At 37.2% G+C, this 19354-nt stretch overlaps 1 protein-coding gene across 2 annotated transcripts in view; it reads left to right on the top strand.

The window, feature by feature from the left end:
* arm (armadillo) overlaps positions 1-19354 on the top strand; it is a 220813-nt gene that overhangs the window by 35621 nt on the left and 165838 nt on the right. For both annotated transcript variants that reach the window (XM_090396097.1, XM_090396098.1), the window contains exon 3: positions 6823-6950. In XM_090396097.1, the coding sequence (XP_090252223.1) occupies positions 6823-6950 (128 nt within the window). The remainder of the gene's footprint in view (positions 1-6822; positions 6951-19354) is intronic.

Genomic DNA, 19354 nt, shown 5'->3' on the forward strand with positions numbered 1-19354 from the left:
ATATAGGTGGATTGATACGGTACAAAGTGCCTTAGACGATAGAAATATAAGATCTGATAATGTTGGAGTGATGACAAGTAACAGGCTGATTTGGAGGAAAATTGTAGATAGGAAATTAATAATGATGTAATTTTTTTTTTTTTTTTCATGTAGTACTATCATATCCTGTACACCCCTTGAGGGTACATGGCAGGAATTTGATGATGATGATGATGATGATGAGACTCCTTGAATGTCATTGCCGACCATATGCAGCTAATCAGCTTACAGGTTACTTCCAGCAGGATAATGTGCCATTTTCCAAGGTACAGATCATCATGATGTTGCATGAGCATGGGGATAACTTCACTCTACTCCATTAACCTGCTTGTCACCAAATCTCAAACCAGTTGGGTGTCTGTGAGATAGGTGAAGGTTTGTTTATGACACAGTATTCTCACAGTCTAGTGTGAGGCAATTGCTCGATGGGATCAAATCCACACGAATCATCATCTCTGTAAAATGCTTTCCCTATCTCATGGTGATTATCTCATGAAGTCCATATCCTAGTGTGCTGCTGTTTTTAGAGTTAAATGGAGCATGGCATACTCTTAGGCTAGTAGGCATAATAAACTGATTACTTTGCATGCATGTGCATCCATGTATGTTGAGTAAGTTATTATCCATTTAATTTAAAATATTAAATTTTGATACCTAAAAAGAAGTATTTTTGGTGATTTATCATTATTTTCTCTCATAGTTAAAGAAATGTTTTATATAATTTTGAAGTAAAGAGAGAGTATAAAAGTTTCATGCTTACTAAATATCACTATAAGTTTAACTTTACACCACACACACTCACACTCACACTTACACTCTCTCTCTCTCTCTCTATGAAGTATATATACTTCATACTAGGGGTGCTTAAGGGTCAAAGCTATATAACTGAGAGGAGACTTCCACATTGACTTTAAAGGAATGCAGAGAACCAACCAGGGCTTCTGACCTAATGTCCAATCCTCACCTTTTCATGGTGCACCCTTTTGGGTATCTACTTGGATACTGAACGAATGAGGATGGGCTGGCAATTTGGAATTTAGCCGACCTAATTGTATTCTTATTGGCTTAAACCAAAATACAAAATGATGGTAAAGCATGACAAAATTTCATGCCGGCTGGGGCATCGCCCGGTTAAACAAGGCCCCGTTGTTTTCACCTGATAACCAGGGAACCATGGTGAACAGAAAGTCAACTACTGGAAGAAATCTGAAAAAAACACCCCAACTCAACATCACCAGAGTTAAAGATCAGTATTATCAACATAAGAAGACTGAATGGCAAAGAAATGGAGCTAGCTGAGGAATTAGATAAGTACCAGATCGACATAATAGGGGTGACTGAAACAAAAAAAGACCAAAACTGGTGAGATCTTTCTGAGCAATAAATACAAAATGTTATATTCAGGCAATGACAACCAAGGAAAAGAAGGAGTAGCCATTGTACTCAACACTAATACGAGGCTAATCTTCTTGAATGGCAGTCAGTCTCAAGTAGAGTGATGTGGGCAGATATCAGAATGGGGAACTGGAAAATGAGACTTATTTGTGCCTATGGTCCCACAGAAGGTTCTACTAAGGTAGAAGTGGAGGAATTTTTTGACGCTTTAGAAAAAGCAACTGACACAATGAAAAATGAAAAGTTGGTCCTTGTTGGGGATCTAAATAGCAGAGTAGGAAATGATTGTGAGACATACAAAAATATTTTGGGAAAATTTGGAGAAAAGAGCAAAGCTAATAATAATGGCAAATACCTGTTGGATTTCTGCTCAGGACATGGACTGGTTATTACTAATACCATGTTCCAACATAAAAATGTGCACAAATTCACATGGAGAGAAGAGGCAAGAAATAAGAAAAGTCCCATTGACTATGTTATTGTTGATAGTGATGTTTTCTTCCTGGTGCAGGACACCAGAGTGTACAGAGGATTTGAAATTGGAAGTGATCACTATTTAGTCTTGAGCAGGATGAAATTCAATTTCATATTGAAAAGAATAACATGTAAGAAAGTTTTAAAGCGAATAAAAGTCGAGCAGCTCTCAGATGTGAACTGTAGACTAAAATACACAAAGATTATTGAAGAAAAAATAAAAGAGTTTGAGAACAGGAACCAAACCTTGGAGATTCAGTGGCAAGCCTGATTGATTCAGCTAGAGAGGCATGTGGTGAAGTTGTCTGCAAGGATAGAAAATTAGAACTCCATGGTGGACACAGGAAGTTAAAGAGGCAGTGAAGGAAAAGAAGATAGCATATCAAAAGTTCCTGGCAAATAAGTCAGCTTGTGCTCTTAGAGAATACAGAGACAAATGTAAGAAAGCTAAACACTTTGTAAAACTAGCTAAACAAAAGTAATGGGAGGACTTTGTCAAGAACATAGATAATAAATATCATGAAGGTGGAAAAATATTCTGGAGGTTGTTGAAGAAGCTTAGAAATGGAAAAAAGAGTGCTGTAAAAGGAGTTAGAGATGATAAAGGTGACATGAAAACTGGAGAAAAAAGATATCCTTGAAGTATGGAGTAATTACTTTGAAAAACTGCTAAATGAAACAAGCAGTGATGACAGCACAGTGGTAAAAAACACTGATCAGGCATGTAGTTAGGAATACATATCCATACTTGAAGTAGAAATGTGAAAGACTGCAGGAGTAGATGATATTCGACCAGAAATGCTGAAGTATGGTGGTATAAAAGTCTTGCGGTGGCTGCACTGCATAGTTCTGAAGACCTGGACAGAGGGTCGAATTCCCGATGATTGGAGTAGAGCTCTCATAGTACCTATATATAAAAGGGGAAATAAAACTGAATGTGAGAATTACAGAGATATTTCCCTACTGAGTGTTCTTGGTAAGATATATGCAAGTATACTTGAGAAATGGTTGAGAAGAATTGTAGAAGAAAAGCTTGGTGAAGAACAAACTGGATTCAGGCCAAATAGAGCTGTCAGGATCAGATTTTCACTTTGCGACAAATAGTGAAGAAATCATGGGTATATAACAAAGATCTGTATTTAAGTTTTGTAGCTCTGGAAAAAAGCATATGACAAGGTGCCAATAGAAACACTATTCAAAACGCTGTAGTTGTATGGTGTCAATGGGGCATTATATCAAACAATACTTAGTCTTTATTTGAGTTGTAAGTCAGCAGTTAGAATTGAAGGAAGTACAGGAAGGTGGTTTAATGTTAAATCTGATGTGAGACAAGGATGTACATTATCCCCTCTGTTATTCATTATCTATATGGATCACATTATGAAGGAAAGTGGTGTTAGACATGATATCAAAATTGGAGATGTTAATGTCAGCTCTTTGCTTTATGCGGACGATGTTATACTTATCAATAAATCTGCTACAAGTCTGCAAGATTCCCTGACTAAATTGAATAACTGTTGTAATAGATATGGTATGAAGGTCAGCAATAAAAAGACAAAGACAATGAAAATAGGCAGAATCATTGAAAATGTCAACTATGTTGTGAATGGAGAACCTGTGGAACAAGTAAAATATTTCACCTACTTAGGCATAATTTTTAGTGAAGATGGTAAATTAAATATGGAAATAGACAACAGAATCAACAAAGGTGGTATGGTAGGAAGTCAATTGAATAAATTCATATGGAATAAAAGAGAAATTAGTCGGAACACTAAATTAGCTGTATACAAGACAGTGTTCAAACCAGTTTTAACTTGTGGATCTGAGAGCTGGGTCAGAAGTAAAACACTTGACCAAAGACTAGAGACCACAGATATGAGAATCCTGAGAAAGATTAGAGGGTGTGAACAGATGGTATCAATGGCAATATCATATTAAAAATGAGGATATTAGGAAAGAACTTGACATTGTCAGCATCGAGGAATGCGTTAGCAGAGCTAATCTCAGGTGGTATGGTCATTTAAACAGAATATGAGAGGATAGATTAGCAAAAGAAGTGTTCTCTGCCAGGATGGCAGGAAAAAAGACCCAGAGGAAGACCAAGATATAGGTGGATTGATACAATAAAAAGTGCCTTAAAAGATAGAAATATAAGATCTGATAATGTTGGAGTCTTGACAGGAAACAGATTGATTTATGACTAAACAAACAGATTTATACAGATTGATTTGGAGAAAAAACTGTAGCTATGAAGTTAGTAATGATGTAAATTTTTCATATAGTACTATGATAACCTGTATACCCTTTGAGGGTACATGTCGGGAATTTGATGATTATAATATGCTTTTCTCTATACTTACATACCTATGATAAAGAATTATTTATAAATTATGCACAGTAAGATATTAACAACAATAACTATTAATAAAATAGAACATTTATAACTATACTATAATAAAAGTTATGTGAATGGAATCTTAGCAACCTCAGCATATGATTTTTTTTCAACAACTTTCACTATTTCACTTAAAAGAAGCACTTTACAGCTTTTCTTTGGCATATCCAAATTGTCAGCATTACTATGTGCTTTGGGCTCTTATTAAGTAAAATACGGGTTACTTGATAACCGAAATGGCTACTAAGTGACTAACTGTCAGATATCGTATACAATACAGCTTGGACGCACTGGACAAAGGGAAGATTCACATCCCGGTGGGAAGCTGCAAGATTTCATCACACTATTCAGAACAGTTCAAACTTATGAATTGTTTATTTCTGGAATTTTCCATTTAATATTTTTGGACCGGTATTGACCGCAAGTAACTGAAACCGTGGGAGGCAAACCACTGTTAAGGGGGGGGGGACTACTGTGTATGAAGTGTACATGAAAATGATCTGTAGATATTCTTTAAGTAGCCAAGGAAAAATGCACAACTTGTGGCACCTAACATCTGCATTAAACCTTGGAAGGCTGAAACTAATGCTGAGGCCACTTTCAGCCAAGTGTGCTGTTATGTGTAGTTAGTTTTTAGGACAAAATCCTGTGTCTATATCTGCTAATAGCCCTGGGTATATCCACCAGCATTAAACCATAATAATCATGACTGGACATCTCTATACCTGGAGATATCCAGGTCTATTTACAGATGTAGACAAAGGATTTTGTTATGCAAATTGACTGTACATGACAACACTCTCGGCTGAAAGTAGCCTTAGCGTTAGTTTCAGCAGCATTTTAGCCTTCCAAGGTTAAATGATTCCTGTCTATGCAAGATAATTCAATAGGTAGGGATCAAGTTATGTTGTCCCTTTAAGAGCAAAGGCCAAGAATTTCATCATGAAAAAACACTACTACACTGCTAATGCTTACTGGAAATATGAAATTGCCAATACCATTTCTGAAGAACCCCATTTTTATTTTTTTTTTTACTTTTATTTTTTATACATATATGTATAATGCTTTCATGTTTAGAGTAAATGGAGAGTTCCTATGTTTATTCCTTTCAAACCACTAAAATTATTTTTTAAAACTTGATTGTGATTCATCTTACTTTTTCCAAGTTACATATTCTTTTGACTCTTTTCATCTCAAGGGTGCCTTTTATGTGCATATTTGCTCTGATGTATGTCAGCAGAGAGCATTCAACCTAGATCTCTTGTATTGGTGCTGTTTCAGTAAAGAGTTAATTCAGTTTATCATAATTTATTTCTGTCACTCTTGATGCTGCCAATTATTTTGAATTTTGGTTTTCTTTAGTCAGATCTTAGTTTATTTTATTGGATCTCTCCTCCAGTCTCATTTTCTTAATAATGAAGTTTATTATGTATATTATGTATATCTTTTGCAGAGATATTAATGTTCACACTCTGATATTCTTTTCCAACTATACTGATCCATTAGATAGAGATGTGGAGAGTATTTACTTGACTAGTGATCTCATGCACATTGTTCGCATGCCTACTATAATGCCATATGATCCAAACATTCCCGATCTCTTGTTTATTAGTAATCATTCTAAGTATCTTGTAGTAGTTGTTTCTAATTAGCCTAGGTTCAGATAACAACTTGATTTTTACCTCTTACATAGTGGTATTCACAAAAATTTCAATATTGTGTGCTCTGTTATTATAAAAATGCTAAGTGGAATGACTTTTGTAATTACTGTTTTAGATATTGTTTATAATCTTTAATCCAAATAATTATATCAAATTCATCAATTCTTCTAGGTACAGACCAGATATTTCAGTTTCAAATTCAAGAGAGCAGTTCTTTTTATTTCCCTCCCACATTAAATTTTAATTCACTTTGTATTTTGTACAGATTTTGTGACCACTGTTCATCAAAGTTAGAATCAGTAATTGCAACAGTTTTCAGTAAATCTGTTATGGCACTTGCATAGCTCAGCCATAGCCATTCGTAGTTCAATCCACATACTTTATAGAGTAATTTTTCTGTTGCTGTTCATGAGACAGTGATCCTTTACATCTTATATATGTGTGTTCGTGCTTGTATGTGTGCATGTGTATAATTTTAATATGCATCAAACTCATGAAAAGTTCCTAATTGGTGGCTCAGAATTAAATAATCTTGGAACCCTGCTCCAGAGACCAAATATGATGATCTAGAGTAATGATCAAATGACTTATAGCTTTCTTAACAGAACGGGAATAATAGTTTCATACCAGAACAGTGAAATTTATACATTGCTGATAATTTGTGTTGTTGTATGTATTCATTATTCAAATCTGACGTTAATTTTCTTTCTTAAACTTTCATCCATTCATAATACATGTAGTAAGGTGTGACCATTCATTTTGGTTTGAGAACATAAGAGGATTATTAAAATATGACATTTGCTGTTATGATTTATTTTTAGTATATTATGTATGTAATTAACATATTATGTTTTACAGCAATTTCTCATGGAAATTATAATACTCCACCTGATGTTCCGGTTTCAAATTCAAAAGAGCAGACCCTTTTATGGCAGCAGAATACATATATGACTGATTCAGGCATACATTCGGGAACCACAACTCATGTATGTAATTTTTTTTTATTTGTATTTATTTATGTATCAAATTTTCTATGGTATGAATTACATTCATTTCAATGAAGCATGTTCTAATGCTGGAAATGAGCCAAACACACACGCACACACACACACGGGATATCCAGAAAGTAAGTTCCATTTTTAAATATTTTCACTGCAATGCTGCAATCGCAATGGTGCACATTCGTGCTGAGTTTGTTGATTTGTTAGCAAGGTGTTGGTGCCATTTTCAGACATTCTCATTTGCGTACGCTTCTTTGTGTGTGTTTAATGTCTAAGAAAATTGAATCGCCTGCCGCATGTGAAATTAGGTTAGTTACCCATTTCTTGAATGCAAGGAAAGAAGGGATATTTGCTGAAATTCATTGTCAAATTATTGAGGTTTATGGAGAACACGCAATGAGTGATTCAATGGTACGAAGATGGGTAAGACTTTTTAATGAAGGAAGGACAGGTGTGCATGATGATGAACGGAGCGGGCGACCATCTTTAGTGACTAACGATTTGGACTAACGCCCACCCACCCACACACACAGCCGGCATAACATAACAACTTCTTGTCACCTTTGGCTGGGAACAATTTCATCATCCCCCATATAGTCCTGACCTCGCACCAAGCGACTTTCACTTGTTCAAACATCTGAAATCTTTCCTTGGTGGCCAGCAGTTTCAAGACGACGAGGTCAAAGAAACAGTCAATACGTGGTTTGCATCACAGGCAGCAACCTTCTACTACGAAGGTATATAACTCTTGGTGCCCTGTTATGATAAGTGCCTGAACAGTGGTGAAAATTATGTAGAAAAGTAGTGAACGATGTCTACTTTAATTTCCACTAAAGTTTTTTTTTTGTAAGTATATTTTTGTTTCTATGACAGCCCATTGAAACTTACTTTCTGGATGTCCCTCGTATATATTCAGCTGACCTACAAGACACTTCGCAAATGCTATAAGTTTTATGAAATAAATTGGAACTATTACACTGTTGCTATGATACAATGGAAAGAAAAATCTGGGAGTCTTTGGAAATAGCATTAGATCCTAAACATCTAAATATTAACCCAAGTATTAACTCTCATCTGAGTACATCCTAGCCTTCATTAGTCAAACATTCACATGAATGCATAAACATGCGCAACATTATGAAGTTAGAAATATTTTAAAATAACATTATTCTCTTCTATAACTGCATAACAGTTGTCACCTTTGTTAGTCCTCACTGTTTTGTTTACTAGTTAACTAGTTTGCATGTTTATGCCTGAAGAAATCCTGTGCAATTAGGATGAAACATCATGTCAATAAAAATAAATGTTATCATCTTATTCCAGTATTCTGCCTTATAAACTTTAGTCAAATATATACACTACCTACCAATAATTGTCTGGAAACCCCTGTTATTTGAAGTTATGAAACATTCAAGGTTTGTTAATAACATAAAAATCCACTGTACAGATATTAGGAAGCAGCATTTCATCATAGCAATTGAATACAGGCGGTTTGGCAACACAACGTGAATTTAGTGACTTGAGGAAGGTGTCATCATGGGCTGTCACATCGGTGGCATGTGCATATGTGCCATTGCTGCTAAACTGGATCGAAAATCCATAAACTGCATCCAAAATCAAGTTGGCAATGTGATCAATAAATGGAGACGTTTTGGCATAATTCTGTCTCACTGGTGCAGGAAAACACCCAGGGCAGCCGCCAAAAATACTGACAGGGACAGGAGGGTGTTAAAATGGGTGGCATGCAAAAATCAGCACAGACCATCTATGATGAGTTCCGGAGTGCCAGTAACACCATGGCGAGCACTAATACTCTAGAAAAGAACTCTATTTACTGGGTTTCCATGGAAGAGCAGTGGCACACAAGCCAAACATCACAACAACGAACAAGGCAGCATGTCTGGCCTAGTTTAAAGAGCGTGTGAACTAGGCAATTGACCAGTGGAAAACGGTACTCTGGAGCAATGAATCAAGGTTCATCTGTTTCCAATCTGATGACAGGGTGTGTTGGGTGGAGGCAGCCTGGTGAACGCTTGTTAATATAGTGTGCTGTACCCACAGTAAAGTTTGGTGGTGGTGGTAGAGTATTGGTGTGGGATGCATTCAGCTAGTTTGGAGTGGGACCACATGTTATTATTTATGGTTCCCTGAAGGCAGCTCAGTACCTTGATATTCTGGATAATCAGGTGCTGTCTACACTGTGGAGTTTTTATGAAATGCACCCATGTTACTATCAAGATCTCTTGATAGTAACACAGGTTGATGTGGGTGGTTATCAAAGCTTTATAAAGACAGATAACTTCCTTATCAATTTATACCTTCTTTACTTGTCAGCATGTTTCTTAATATTTAAATGATCTTTTTGAGATATTTTTGTCATTTTTCCAGTATGTCCTTTAAACTTCTACTCCATCCACCATTACTCCTAAAAAAATATGATAAGCGTAATTGAAAACCAAAAAAGAAAGGTCAAAGAAATGGTAGTGCTGGTAGGTACTAATAATTTAAGTGGTGACAAACATAGTATGAGAGAAGATATGAAAGGTCTGTTGGAAGAAGCGAGAAAGAAATGTGAAAGAGTAAAAATTATAGGATTACTACCTAGATATGACAGTACTGAGTTAAGAAGGAGGGCGATGATAGCAAATGATTTCATGCGCAGGCTATGTAGAAGATATGGATGTGAGTTTTTAGACGTGTGGGGTGTTTGATAGCAGAAAAGATTTGTTTAAGAATGATGGCCTGCACTTGAATTCATTTGGCATCAGAAACCTGAAGAAATTATTTCTTGGTATGAGACTTAATGCAGAGAGTCAGGGAAACTAGATCATCAAGGGAGGAATGGGAAAAATGTGTGTGCAAGTGATAAAGATATAAATTCTTTTAAACGTTGTTATGTATGTGGCTATGTAGTAGAAAAATATGCTTTGGGTTTGAACCTTTTAAGTATGTCTGGGGAGGGAAAAGAGAAAATTCTAGAACAAGACCAATTACATTGCATATCTAATTATAAGAATAGGCTAGGTCATAATTTATTATGTCTATACACAAATGCCAGGGGGGTGCTTAAGGGTCAAAGCTGTATAACTGAGAGGAGACCTCCACATAGCCTTTAAAGGAATGCGGGGAACCGACCAGGGCTTCTGACCTAATGTCCAATCCTCACCTTCTCGTGGTGCACCCTGTTGGGTATCTACTTTGATACTGAACGAACGAGGATGGGCTGGCAATTTGGGATTTAGCCGACCAAATTGTATTCTTATTGGTTAAACCAAAATAAAAAAAAAATGAGGGTACAACATGACAAAATTTCATGCCGACTGGGGCATCACCCGGTTAAACAAGGCCCCCATTGTTTTCGCCAGGGAACCAAGGCGAACAGCGAAAAGTCAGCTACTGGAACAAATCTGAAAACAAACCCCAACTCAACATCACCAGAGTTAAAGATCAGTACTATCAACGTAAGAAGCCTGAATGGCAAAGAAATGGAGCTAGCTGAGGAATTAGATAAGTACCAGATCGACATAATAGGGATGACTGAAACAAAAAAGACCAAAACTGGTGAGATCTTTCTGAGCAATAAATACAAAATGTTATATTCAGGCAATGACAATCAAGGAAAAGAAGGAGTAGCCATAGTATTCAACACAAAATACGAGGCTAATCTTCTTGAATGGCAGTCAGTCTCGAGTAGAGTAATGTGGGCAAATATGAGAATGGGGAACTGGACAATGAGACTTATTTGTGCCTATGGTCCCACAGAAGGTTCTACTAAGGTAGAAGTGGAGGAATTTTTTGACGCTTTAGAAAAAGCAACTGACACAATGAAAAATGAAAAGTTGGTCCTTGTTGGGGATCTAAATAGCAGAGTAGGAAATGATTGTGAGACATACAAAAATATTTTGGGAAAATTTGGAGAAAAGAGCAAAGCTAATAATAATGGCAAATATCTGTTGTATTCCTCTCAGGACATGGATTGGTTATTACTAATACCATGTTCCAACATAAAAATGTGCACAAATTCACATGAAGAGAAGAGGCTATGAATAAGAAAAGTCTCATTGACTATGTTATTGTTGATAGTGATGTTTTCTCCCTGGTGCAGGACACCAGAGTGTACAGAGGATTTGAAATTGGAAGTGATCACTATTTAGTCTTGAGCAGGATAAAATTGAATTTCATATTGAAAAGAATAACATGTAAGAAAGTTTTAAAGCGAATAAAAGTTGAGCAGCTCTCAGATGTGAGCTGTAGACTAAAATACAGAAAGATTATTGAAAAGAAAATGAAAGAATTTGAGAACAGGAATCAAACCTTGTAGATTCAGTGGCAAACTCTGAAGAAAACATTGATTGGTTCTGCCAGAGAGGCATGTGGTGAGGTTGTGTGCAAGGATAAAAAAATCAGAACTCCCTGGTGGACACAGGAAGTTAAAGAGGCAGTGAAGGAAAAGAAGAAAGCATATCAAAAGTTCCTGGCAAATAAGTCAGCTTTTACTCTTACAGAATACAGAGACAAATGTAAGAAAGCTAAACAGTGTGTAAAACTAGCTAAACAAAAGTCATGGGAGGACTTTGGCAAGAATATAGAAAATAAATATCAAGAAGGTGGCAAAATATTCTGGAGGTTGTTGAAGAAGCTTAGGAATGGAGGAAAGAGTGCTGTAAAAGGAGTTAGAGATGATAAAGGTGACATGAAAACAGGAGAAAAAGATATCCTTGAAGTATGGAGTAATTACCTTGAAAAACTGCTAAATGAAACAAGCAGTGATGACAGCACAGTGATAAAAAAAAAACACTGACCAGGCATGCAGTCAGGAATACATATCCATACTTGAAGTAGAAAAAAAGCCATCAAAGGCTTGAAATGTGGAAAGGCAGCAGGAGTAGATGATATTCGACCAGAAATGCTGAAGTATGGTGGTATAAAAGTCTTACAGTGGCTGCACTGCATAGTTCAGAAAGCCTGGACAAAGGGACGAATTCCCGATGATTGGAGTAGAGCTCTCATAGTACCCATATATAAAAAGGAAATAAAACTGAATGTGAGAATTAGAGGTATTTCCCTACTGAGTGTTCCTGGCAAGATCTATGCAAGTATACTTGAGAAATGGTTGAGAAGAATTGTGGAAGAAAAGCTTGGTGAAGAACAAGCTGGATTCAGGCCAAATAGAGGCTGTCAGGATCAGATCTTCACTTTACGACAAATAGTCGAGAAAGCATGGGAATATAACAAAGATCTGTATTTAAGTTTTGTCGATTTGGAAAAGGCATATGACAAGGTGCCAAGAGAGAAGCTATTCAATACGCTGCAGTTATATGGTGTCAATGGGGCATTATATCAAGCAATACTTAGTCTTTATTTGAGTTGTAAGTCAGCAGTTAGAATTGAAGGAAGTACAGGATGATGGTTTAATGTTAAATCTGGTGTGAGACAAGGATGTACATTGTCCCCTCTGTTATTCGTTATCTATATGGATCACATTATGAAGGAAAGTGGTATTAAACTTGATATCAAGGTTGGAGATGTTAATGTCAGCTTTTTGCTTTATGCGGATGATGTTGTACTTCTGAATAAATCCGCTACAAGTCTGCAAGATTCTCTGACTAAATTGAATAGCTGTTGTAATAGATATGGTATGAAGGTCAGCAATAAAAAGACAAAGACAATGAAAATAGGCAGAATCATTGAAAACGTCAACTGTGTTGTGAATGGAGAACCTGTGGAACAAGTAAAACATTTCAGCTACTTATGCTTGATTTTTACTGAAGATGGTAAATTAAATATAGAAATAGGGAACAGAATCAGCAAAGCTGGTATGGTGGGAAGTCAATTGAATAAATTCATATGGAATAAGAGAGAAATTACTCGGAACACTTAATTAGCTATACAAGACAGTGTTCAAACCAGTTTTAACTTATGGATCTGAGAGCTGGGTCAGAAGTAAAACACTTGACCAAAGACTAGTGACCGCAGATATGCGAGTCCTGAGAAAGATTATAGGCATGAACAGATGGCATCAAATGCAATATCATATTAAAAATGAGGATATTAGGAAAGAACTTGACATTGTCAGCATCCAGGAATGCGTTAGCAGAGCTAATCTCAGGTGGTATGGTGACTTAAATAGAATGGGAGAGGAAAGATTAGCAAAACAAGTGTTCTCTGCCAGGTTGGCAGGAAAACGACCCAGAGAAAAAACCAAGATATAGGTGGATTGATACGGTACAAAGTGACTTAGACGATAGAAATATAAGATCTGATAATGTTGGCGTCTTGACAAGTAACAGACTGATTTGGAGGAGAATTGTAGATAGGAGGTTGGTAATGGTGTAATTTTTTCATGTGGTACTGTCATATCCTGTACACCCCTTGAGGGTGCATGGCAGGAATTTGATGATGACAAATGCCAGGAGCATTAGAAACAAAAGGGTTGAGTTTGTTGCTTTATTGAATACGATGTGGCCTAAGATTGTTGGCATTAATGAAACCTGGCTGTCAGAATCAGATATGGTAAGTGGGATCGAGTGTAATGGATATACTATTTTTAGGAATGACAGAAGAGATAGGAGAGGAGGAGTGCTACTGATGATATCAGATGACTTAAGTCCAGTTAGGGTAGAAATACAAGAAAACGTTGGTAATAACAATGTCCCATGTAGCGATGAGTTTGAGTCTATTTGGTGTGAAGTGGTGGTTAACAGAATGAAATATATGATGGGGTGTTGCTACAGACCTGGCAGCTCAGTTGTAGGGGATGAAGAAATGCATCGCCAATTTAGCCTTATAGGTACCAAGCGAATGATCATTATGGGTGACTTTAATTTTCTAAACATTGATTGGGTAGAAGAGAAATCTCATGATCAGAAAGAACAGGAATTTATTGAATTGTTGCAAGATAATTTTCTTAAGCAGCATGTGAAAGAAGGAACTCGAGGTCAAAGAGTGTTGAATTTGCTCATAGCATCAGAAGGGATATCTGTCAAGAATATGGCTATTTTACCACCAGTTGGTGACAGTGATCATGCTATTCTTTCTTGGGAAGTATCTACTTGTATTGAAGCTCCGATTAAATCAGGCTACATGCTGAATTACAAAGCTGGAAATTATGAATCGACTTAGAAGAATACTATCTTTCATCCAATGGTATCAGTTACTGAATGGAATAAATGTCAGCAATGCATGGGAATCTTTGAAAAAGTGCTTGAATGAGGCGGAATCTGAATGTATCTTTAGTGTTCGAAGAATAAATAGGTTGGGAGTGAAATGGATGCGCAGCCTTATTAAGCTAGAGATCCACAAGAAGAAAATGTTGTTGAAAGAATATCGTGAGAAGGGAGTCATGAAATATATAAAACTCAGACCAGAAAAGTAACAAGGAACACTAAAACAGAGTATGAAAAGAAATTGGCCATGCAAACTAAAGGCAATCCAAAAGAATTTTATCGTTATGCCGCAAGCAAAAGAAAGAATGAACGTGGAAGAATAACTTTATTGAATGCAGATGGTACATGAGTGTCGGAAGCTAAGGAGATTGTTCAGTTAATGAGTGCTCACTTTGCTAAGATATATCAACCAGGTGTATGTACCATGGTGCTACTGCTACGTTGGATGAAGGGTTAGAGGTTCATGAAAATGAGGTTGAAGAGCTCTTGTATAACCTGGATAAAAATTTGTCAATAGGGACAGATGGAATATCTGCCCATTTGTTAAAGGAATGTTCAGCTGAGTTGGCTAGGCCTTTCACACATTTGTATAACTTGAGTCTTAGCTCAGGAATGATACCACAGGAATGGAAGGAATGTATGATAGTTCCATTGCACAAGGGTGGTGCAAAAACTTATGTGTCTAACTACCGACCTATTAGTATCTCTGGTGTAGTAGTGAAGATTTTAGAGAAGTTGGTAATTTGCATACAGAAATGGTAGATAAGCATTCTATACTCTGCAGGGAACAGCATGGGTTTACTGAAGGAAGGTCATGTTTTAGCAATTTGCTCACATATTATAACAATGTTATGGCCGAGTTGGATAAAGGGAATGGATACACTATGATAATGTTGGATTTTTTTAAGGCATTTGATAGGATGCCACACGATAGGCTGTTGTGTAAACTGGAGAATATGGGATTGGAAAATAATCTGTTAACTTGGATCAGGGGGATGGTTGACAGACAGACATATCAAAAAGTGGTATACAGTGGGTGTGAATCTGCCAGATTTAAGGAAACCAGTGGTGTACCTCAGGGTTCAGTCCTTGGGCCATTATTGTTCAATCTATACATTAATGACATCAAGCAGGGTCTATTATCAGATTTGCAATTGTTTGCTGATGATGCGAAGATGGGCAGGACAATCAGGGATGCTACTGATATTCAGCAATTACAAAATGATTTGAATAGACTGGAAATCTGGGCAAACGAAAATGGCTGTCAGTTTAATGTTAGTAAGTGTAAAGTTATGCACTTTGGCATGATTAGAGTTCCAGTGGCATATTATATTAGTGGGATTATGCTACAAGAAACCGAAGAGGCAAGGGATCTTGGTGAATTGGTGGATAAGAATTTAAAGTTCAAAGGTCACATAGTAAAAGTTGCAAATACAACTCAGAGGATAATTGCTATGTTGAAGCGAACCTTGACATGTAAGGATAAGGAAGTAATTTTGCCTCTTTATAAGGCTTTGATAAGACCACACTTGGATTACTGTGCGCAGATTTGGTCTCCCAGGTTCCAAGGGGATAAAGAAGCTGTGGAAAGGGTGCAAAGAAGAGTTACAAAGATTATATCCAGATTACGGGATTTAGATTATGAGGACAGATTGCGAGTATATGAACAGGAGAAAGAGGGGTAATATGATAGAGGTCTATAAACTTTTAAATGGGTGTTATAGCATTTCAAATGGTGAAATTTTTTGTTATATGGAAGCCGGGGAGAGAACATGGGGTCATCCATGGAAGTTAAGGTTGTTCTCAGTCAAGAAAGGGTTAAGAGCTCGGTTTTTCTCTCAGAGAGCAGTGAGTGAGTGGAATAATTTGCCCTTACGGGTAGTGAGTGCATCTAGTGTAAATGAATTTAAGGGAAGGCATGATAGCTGGGTTGGGTAATTTACAGCCTTCCTCAATGAGTCCTTGACTCCCTGGAGGTCTCAGATAATAATAATAAAAATCTCTGGCTGCAATAATTTCATTCAGTGCCTTCTGCAATATATATCTGTAATTTTGTCTGTAGTGGTAGACTGGTCTTGTGTGGAGGTAAGGGATTTTTTCACCCAGAAACTCTGGTTTTATTGTCCCCCAGAACAGGCAAACCAGTCCATTGAACACTCACATCGATAGTCATAAAAAATTGTCCCCCCCCCAAATGCCAGACTGCAACAAACCGGTTGGGGTTTCCCCACATTTGCATAATCATAGCAGACCCTGCACCAAGTGAGAAAAAAAAGCACTATAAAGAGGAAGAAGATCATTGATGTACAAATTGAACAGCAGCAGCAGCTTCAGTATAGAGCCCTGTGACACATTACTAATCACTGGCCCTCTCCTTGAATCAACTCCACCATATACTATCTGGTGTCTGTCTAATAGCCACTCTCTTATCTATGTTCACCAACTTTATGTGCAAACCCATTTGCTCTATCTACAATATTATGGTGAAGCCACTCCCCCTTATCAAAATCATTTGTTATTTTATTGTAGAAAGTGAGTAAATTACTAAGACATCCTTCCTTCACAAAGCCATGCTGTTCTCCTTTGAGTATCACATTCCTATTCACCCATTTCTGAATTCTGCCCTTAACCAGCTTTCACACTACCTAGTCCACTCTAAACTGTGTGCTACTATTTCTTGCTATTTATAAAGCCTTTTATAGAGCCTGTTTGGTTACTGTGCCTTTGAAATACCGTTATTCTAATTAGCAGTGTGCACTTTCTCTCTCTCTCTCTTGTAACCTTTCTTGCTTATACTATTGCATACTATGTTTATCTACCTTTTGCACTACGAGTCTTATGCCTATGGATACTAGAAAATTTATTTTATTGAGACTGTGCCACTAATATCTTGTACTTGGTTTCCCACTCACAAGTCCGATAATTTTTTTTTTAGGAACAGTGCATTGTAAAATAAACAATCAGGTGGCATTCTGTTGACATATAATTAAAACACAATTATTTACATTAAAAATAAAGTACATTAAATAAGCGATAGGGAGGTTACTCTCTCTCTACCTATCCTTTTGGTATAAAGAAACAAACTTTCTCTTTTCAATATGCATTGCCAGCCTGGCTGGCCGAGTGGTTAGCGTATCCGCTCTCCAGCTAAAAGGCTGCGGGTTCGAAGCCTGCGGTGAGCATGGATGTTTGTGATTATCTGTAGAAACACTAGTGGTAGTGGTCGGCGGTAGATGGCATTGGTGTAGTTGCGGTCAGTTGGTGGATTGTGAGTGGTGGAGACCGAATGTAGAGTAGGTGCCCTCTCTCGATAAGTCTTTGGACTCCCTGGACAAATAATAATAATATTAAATGACTAACTCTGTTACTTCTCTGCTTAAGAAAACCAAATTGCCGAGACTAATTTACTCCTAAAGAGATTAACTAGCTATGACAAGTTATCTTACAATTAATATTCCAGTTAGCAACAATTCAGAGGACTCTCTTATAGATATTTCTTATTACTATTTCTTGTCAGTCCATCTATGACATATCTCCTAGATTACAAAAAGAATGTACATTAAGGAGTTGGAACACAGGCAGGCTCTTTGTCACGACACCTTCCAAAGGTCTTGCATCAGAGTCTCTGGTTCTTCTTTCATCTTAGGCCTTGCTTCAGGGGACATTTCATCAGAGTATTAGCAGTTCTTGGACTGTAATTTTCCCAGTACTCAAAAGCCCAGGCAAGAAGTTTCAGCATACAGCCTTGAAGATCGTTCTGCGGCTTTTGGCTTCGGTTAACTTCCCAATTTTTTTCCTCTGGCGTGGGTTTGCCGTAAAATCTGTTTCTCTGGGTCAGTATGCTTCTGGTTCTCCGCCGACTGCCTCTGGCTCTCTTCGGTAACAGCACTTTGCCTCTCCTGCTTCGGTAATTGGACCTCGCCTCTGCTCTCTTGGCAGCTGGACCTTGCCTCCCCTCTGTCAGCAACTGGACCTCGTCTCCTCTCGACTGCCTCTGGTTCTCTGCCGAAAACTGCCCCTCGATGTTCAGCTCAGTCCTCTTATTTTCGCCTTCTCAGGACCTTGCACCAAGGGTTGTAAACCTCGAAGAAATCGGCAGTTCTCCTTGATCCTTTTGTTAAGGCCGGCCCGTTCTTTTTTCTCCTCCGTGTGCTCTTTTTTCATTGTCTTGTCGGGCAGCGGAAACTTCTCTGAAACTAGCGGACCTCTTTGATACTAGCTTTGAAGGTGTTCATGTGCAGAGCTTACAAACAACTTTTTCACACACTTAATCATAAACAACTTTCTTGTGCTCTTATACATAGCTATTATACAAAGTTCCGATGGCAAAGCATTGCCTTTGTTTTTGACATTCTAGAAACGTTAATTAAAACTGTAAATACAATCATTTCCCATAGAGTTATTTACATTAATATTTAACATACAATACATAGAGACAAATAAGGTTATTTTTGTAACATTTCTAATGAGACTTGACCTTAGTAAAAATCGATGTAAAGCCCTTTGGTATTTCTAAGCTACATCGAGTTTTACACCAGCACTCCCGAGATATAAATTAGTCTATAATTTGAAACTTAATTCACACTTCCCCCTCCCCTCATGTAATAGAGCTATTTCACTATTTTTCAACTCTTGGCACTCTGCTATTACTGAGAATTAAACAGTCTAGTTAAGGGCACTGTCATTTTTTTTTGCACGTGCCTATAATGCACAGGCTGATATCATATCCAATTCTACAGCTGTATTCACATTGAGATTTCTTAATATCCAAAACAACTTGAGATCATCTATCTCTGTTCTTGTCTTGATCCTTGTCACATTGGTAACTGCATTATCTCCACCTGGATGATACTCTTGCAGATGTGGATCACTCAGTAATTCATCTATTTCTTTTGTGTTCACACCTTCTTATCAGTTTTAAATTAAAGTTATCCCTCCATTATCATTCTTCCTTTTCTTTCCATCTAGCAAAAACCCTTTTGAAAAAGTAATAATATGTCTGTGGAAATACTAGTGGTGGTGCCATTGTAGATGCCATTGGTGGAGATAGAGTTGTAGAGTGGGTGTCCTCCCTCAATGAGTCTTTGGACTCACTGGAGGTGTCATGTGATAATAATTCCCATGCTTAGCTTCCTGTGATTATGATCCTGTTGATCACCCTTCTTTTTATATTCCTCTATACCATTTTCTTCTGTAGCTCCTGCTTAATGAATCCACTCATAT

Source organism: Typopeltis vanoorti, chromosome 7 (genome assembly GCF_054136105.1).
Source record: "Typopeltis vanoorti isolate ZY-2024b chromosome 7, IOZ_Tvanoo_1.0, whole genome shotgun sequence".
NCBI classification, from domain to species: Eukaryota; Metazoa; Arthropoda; class Arachnida; order Uropygi; family Thelyphonidae; genus Typopeltis; species Typopeltis vanoorti.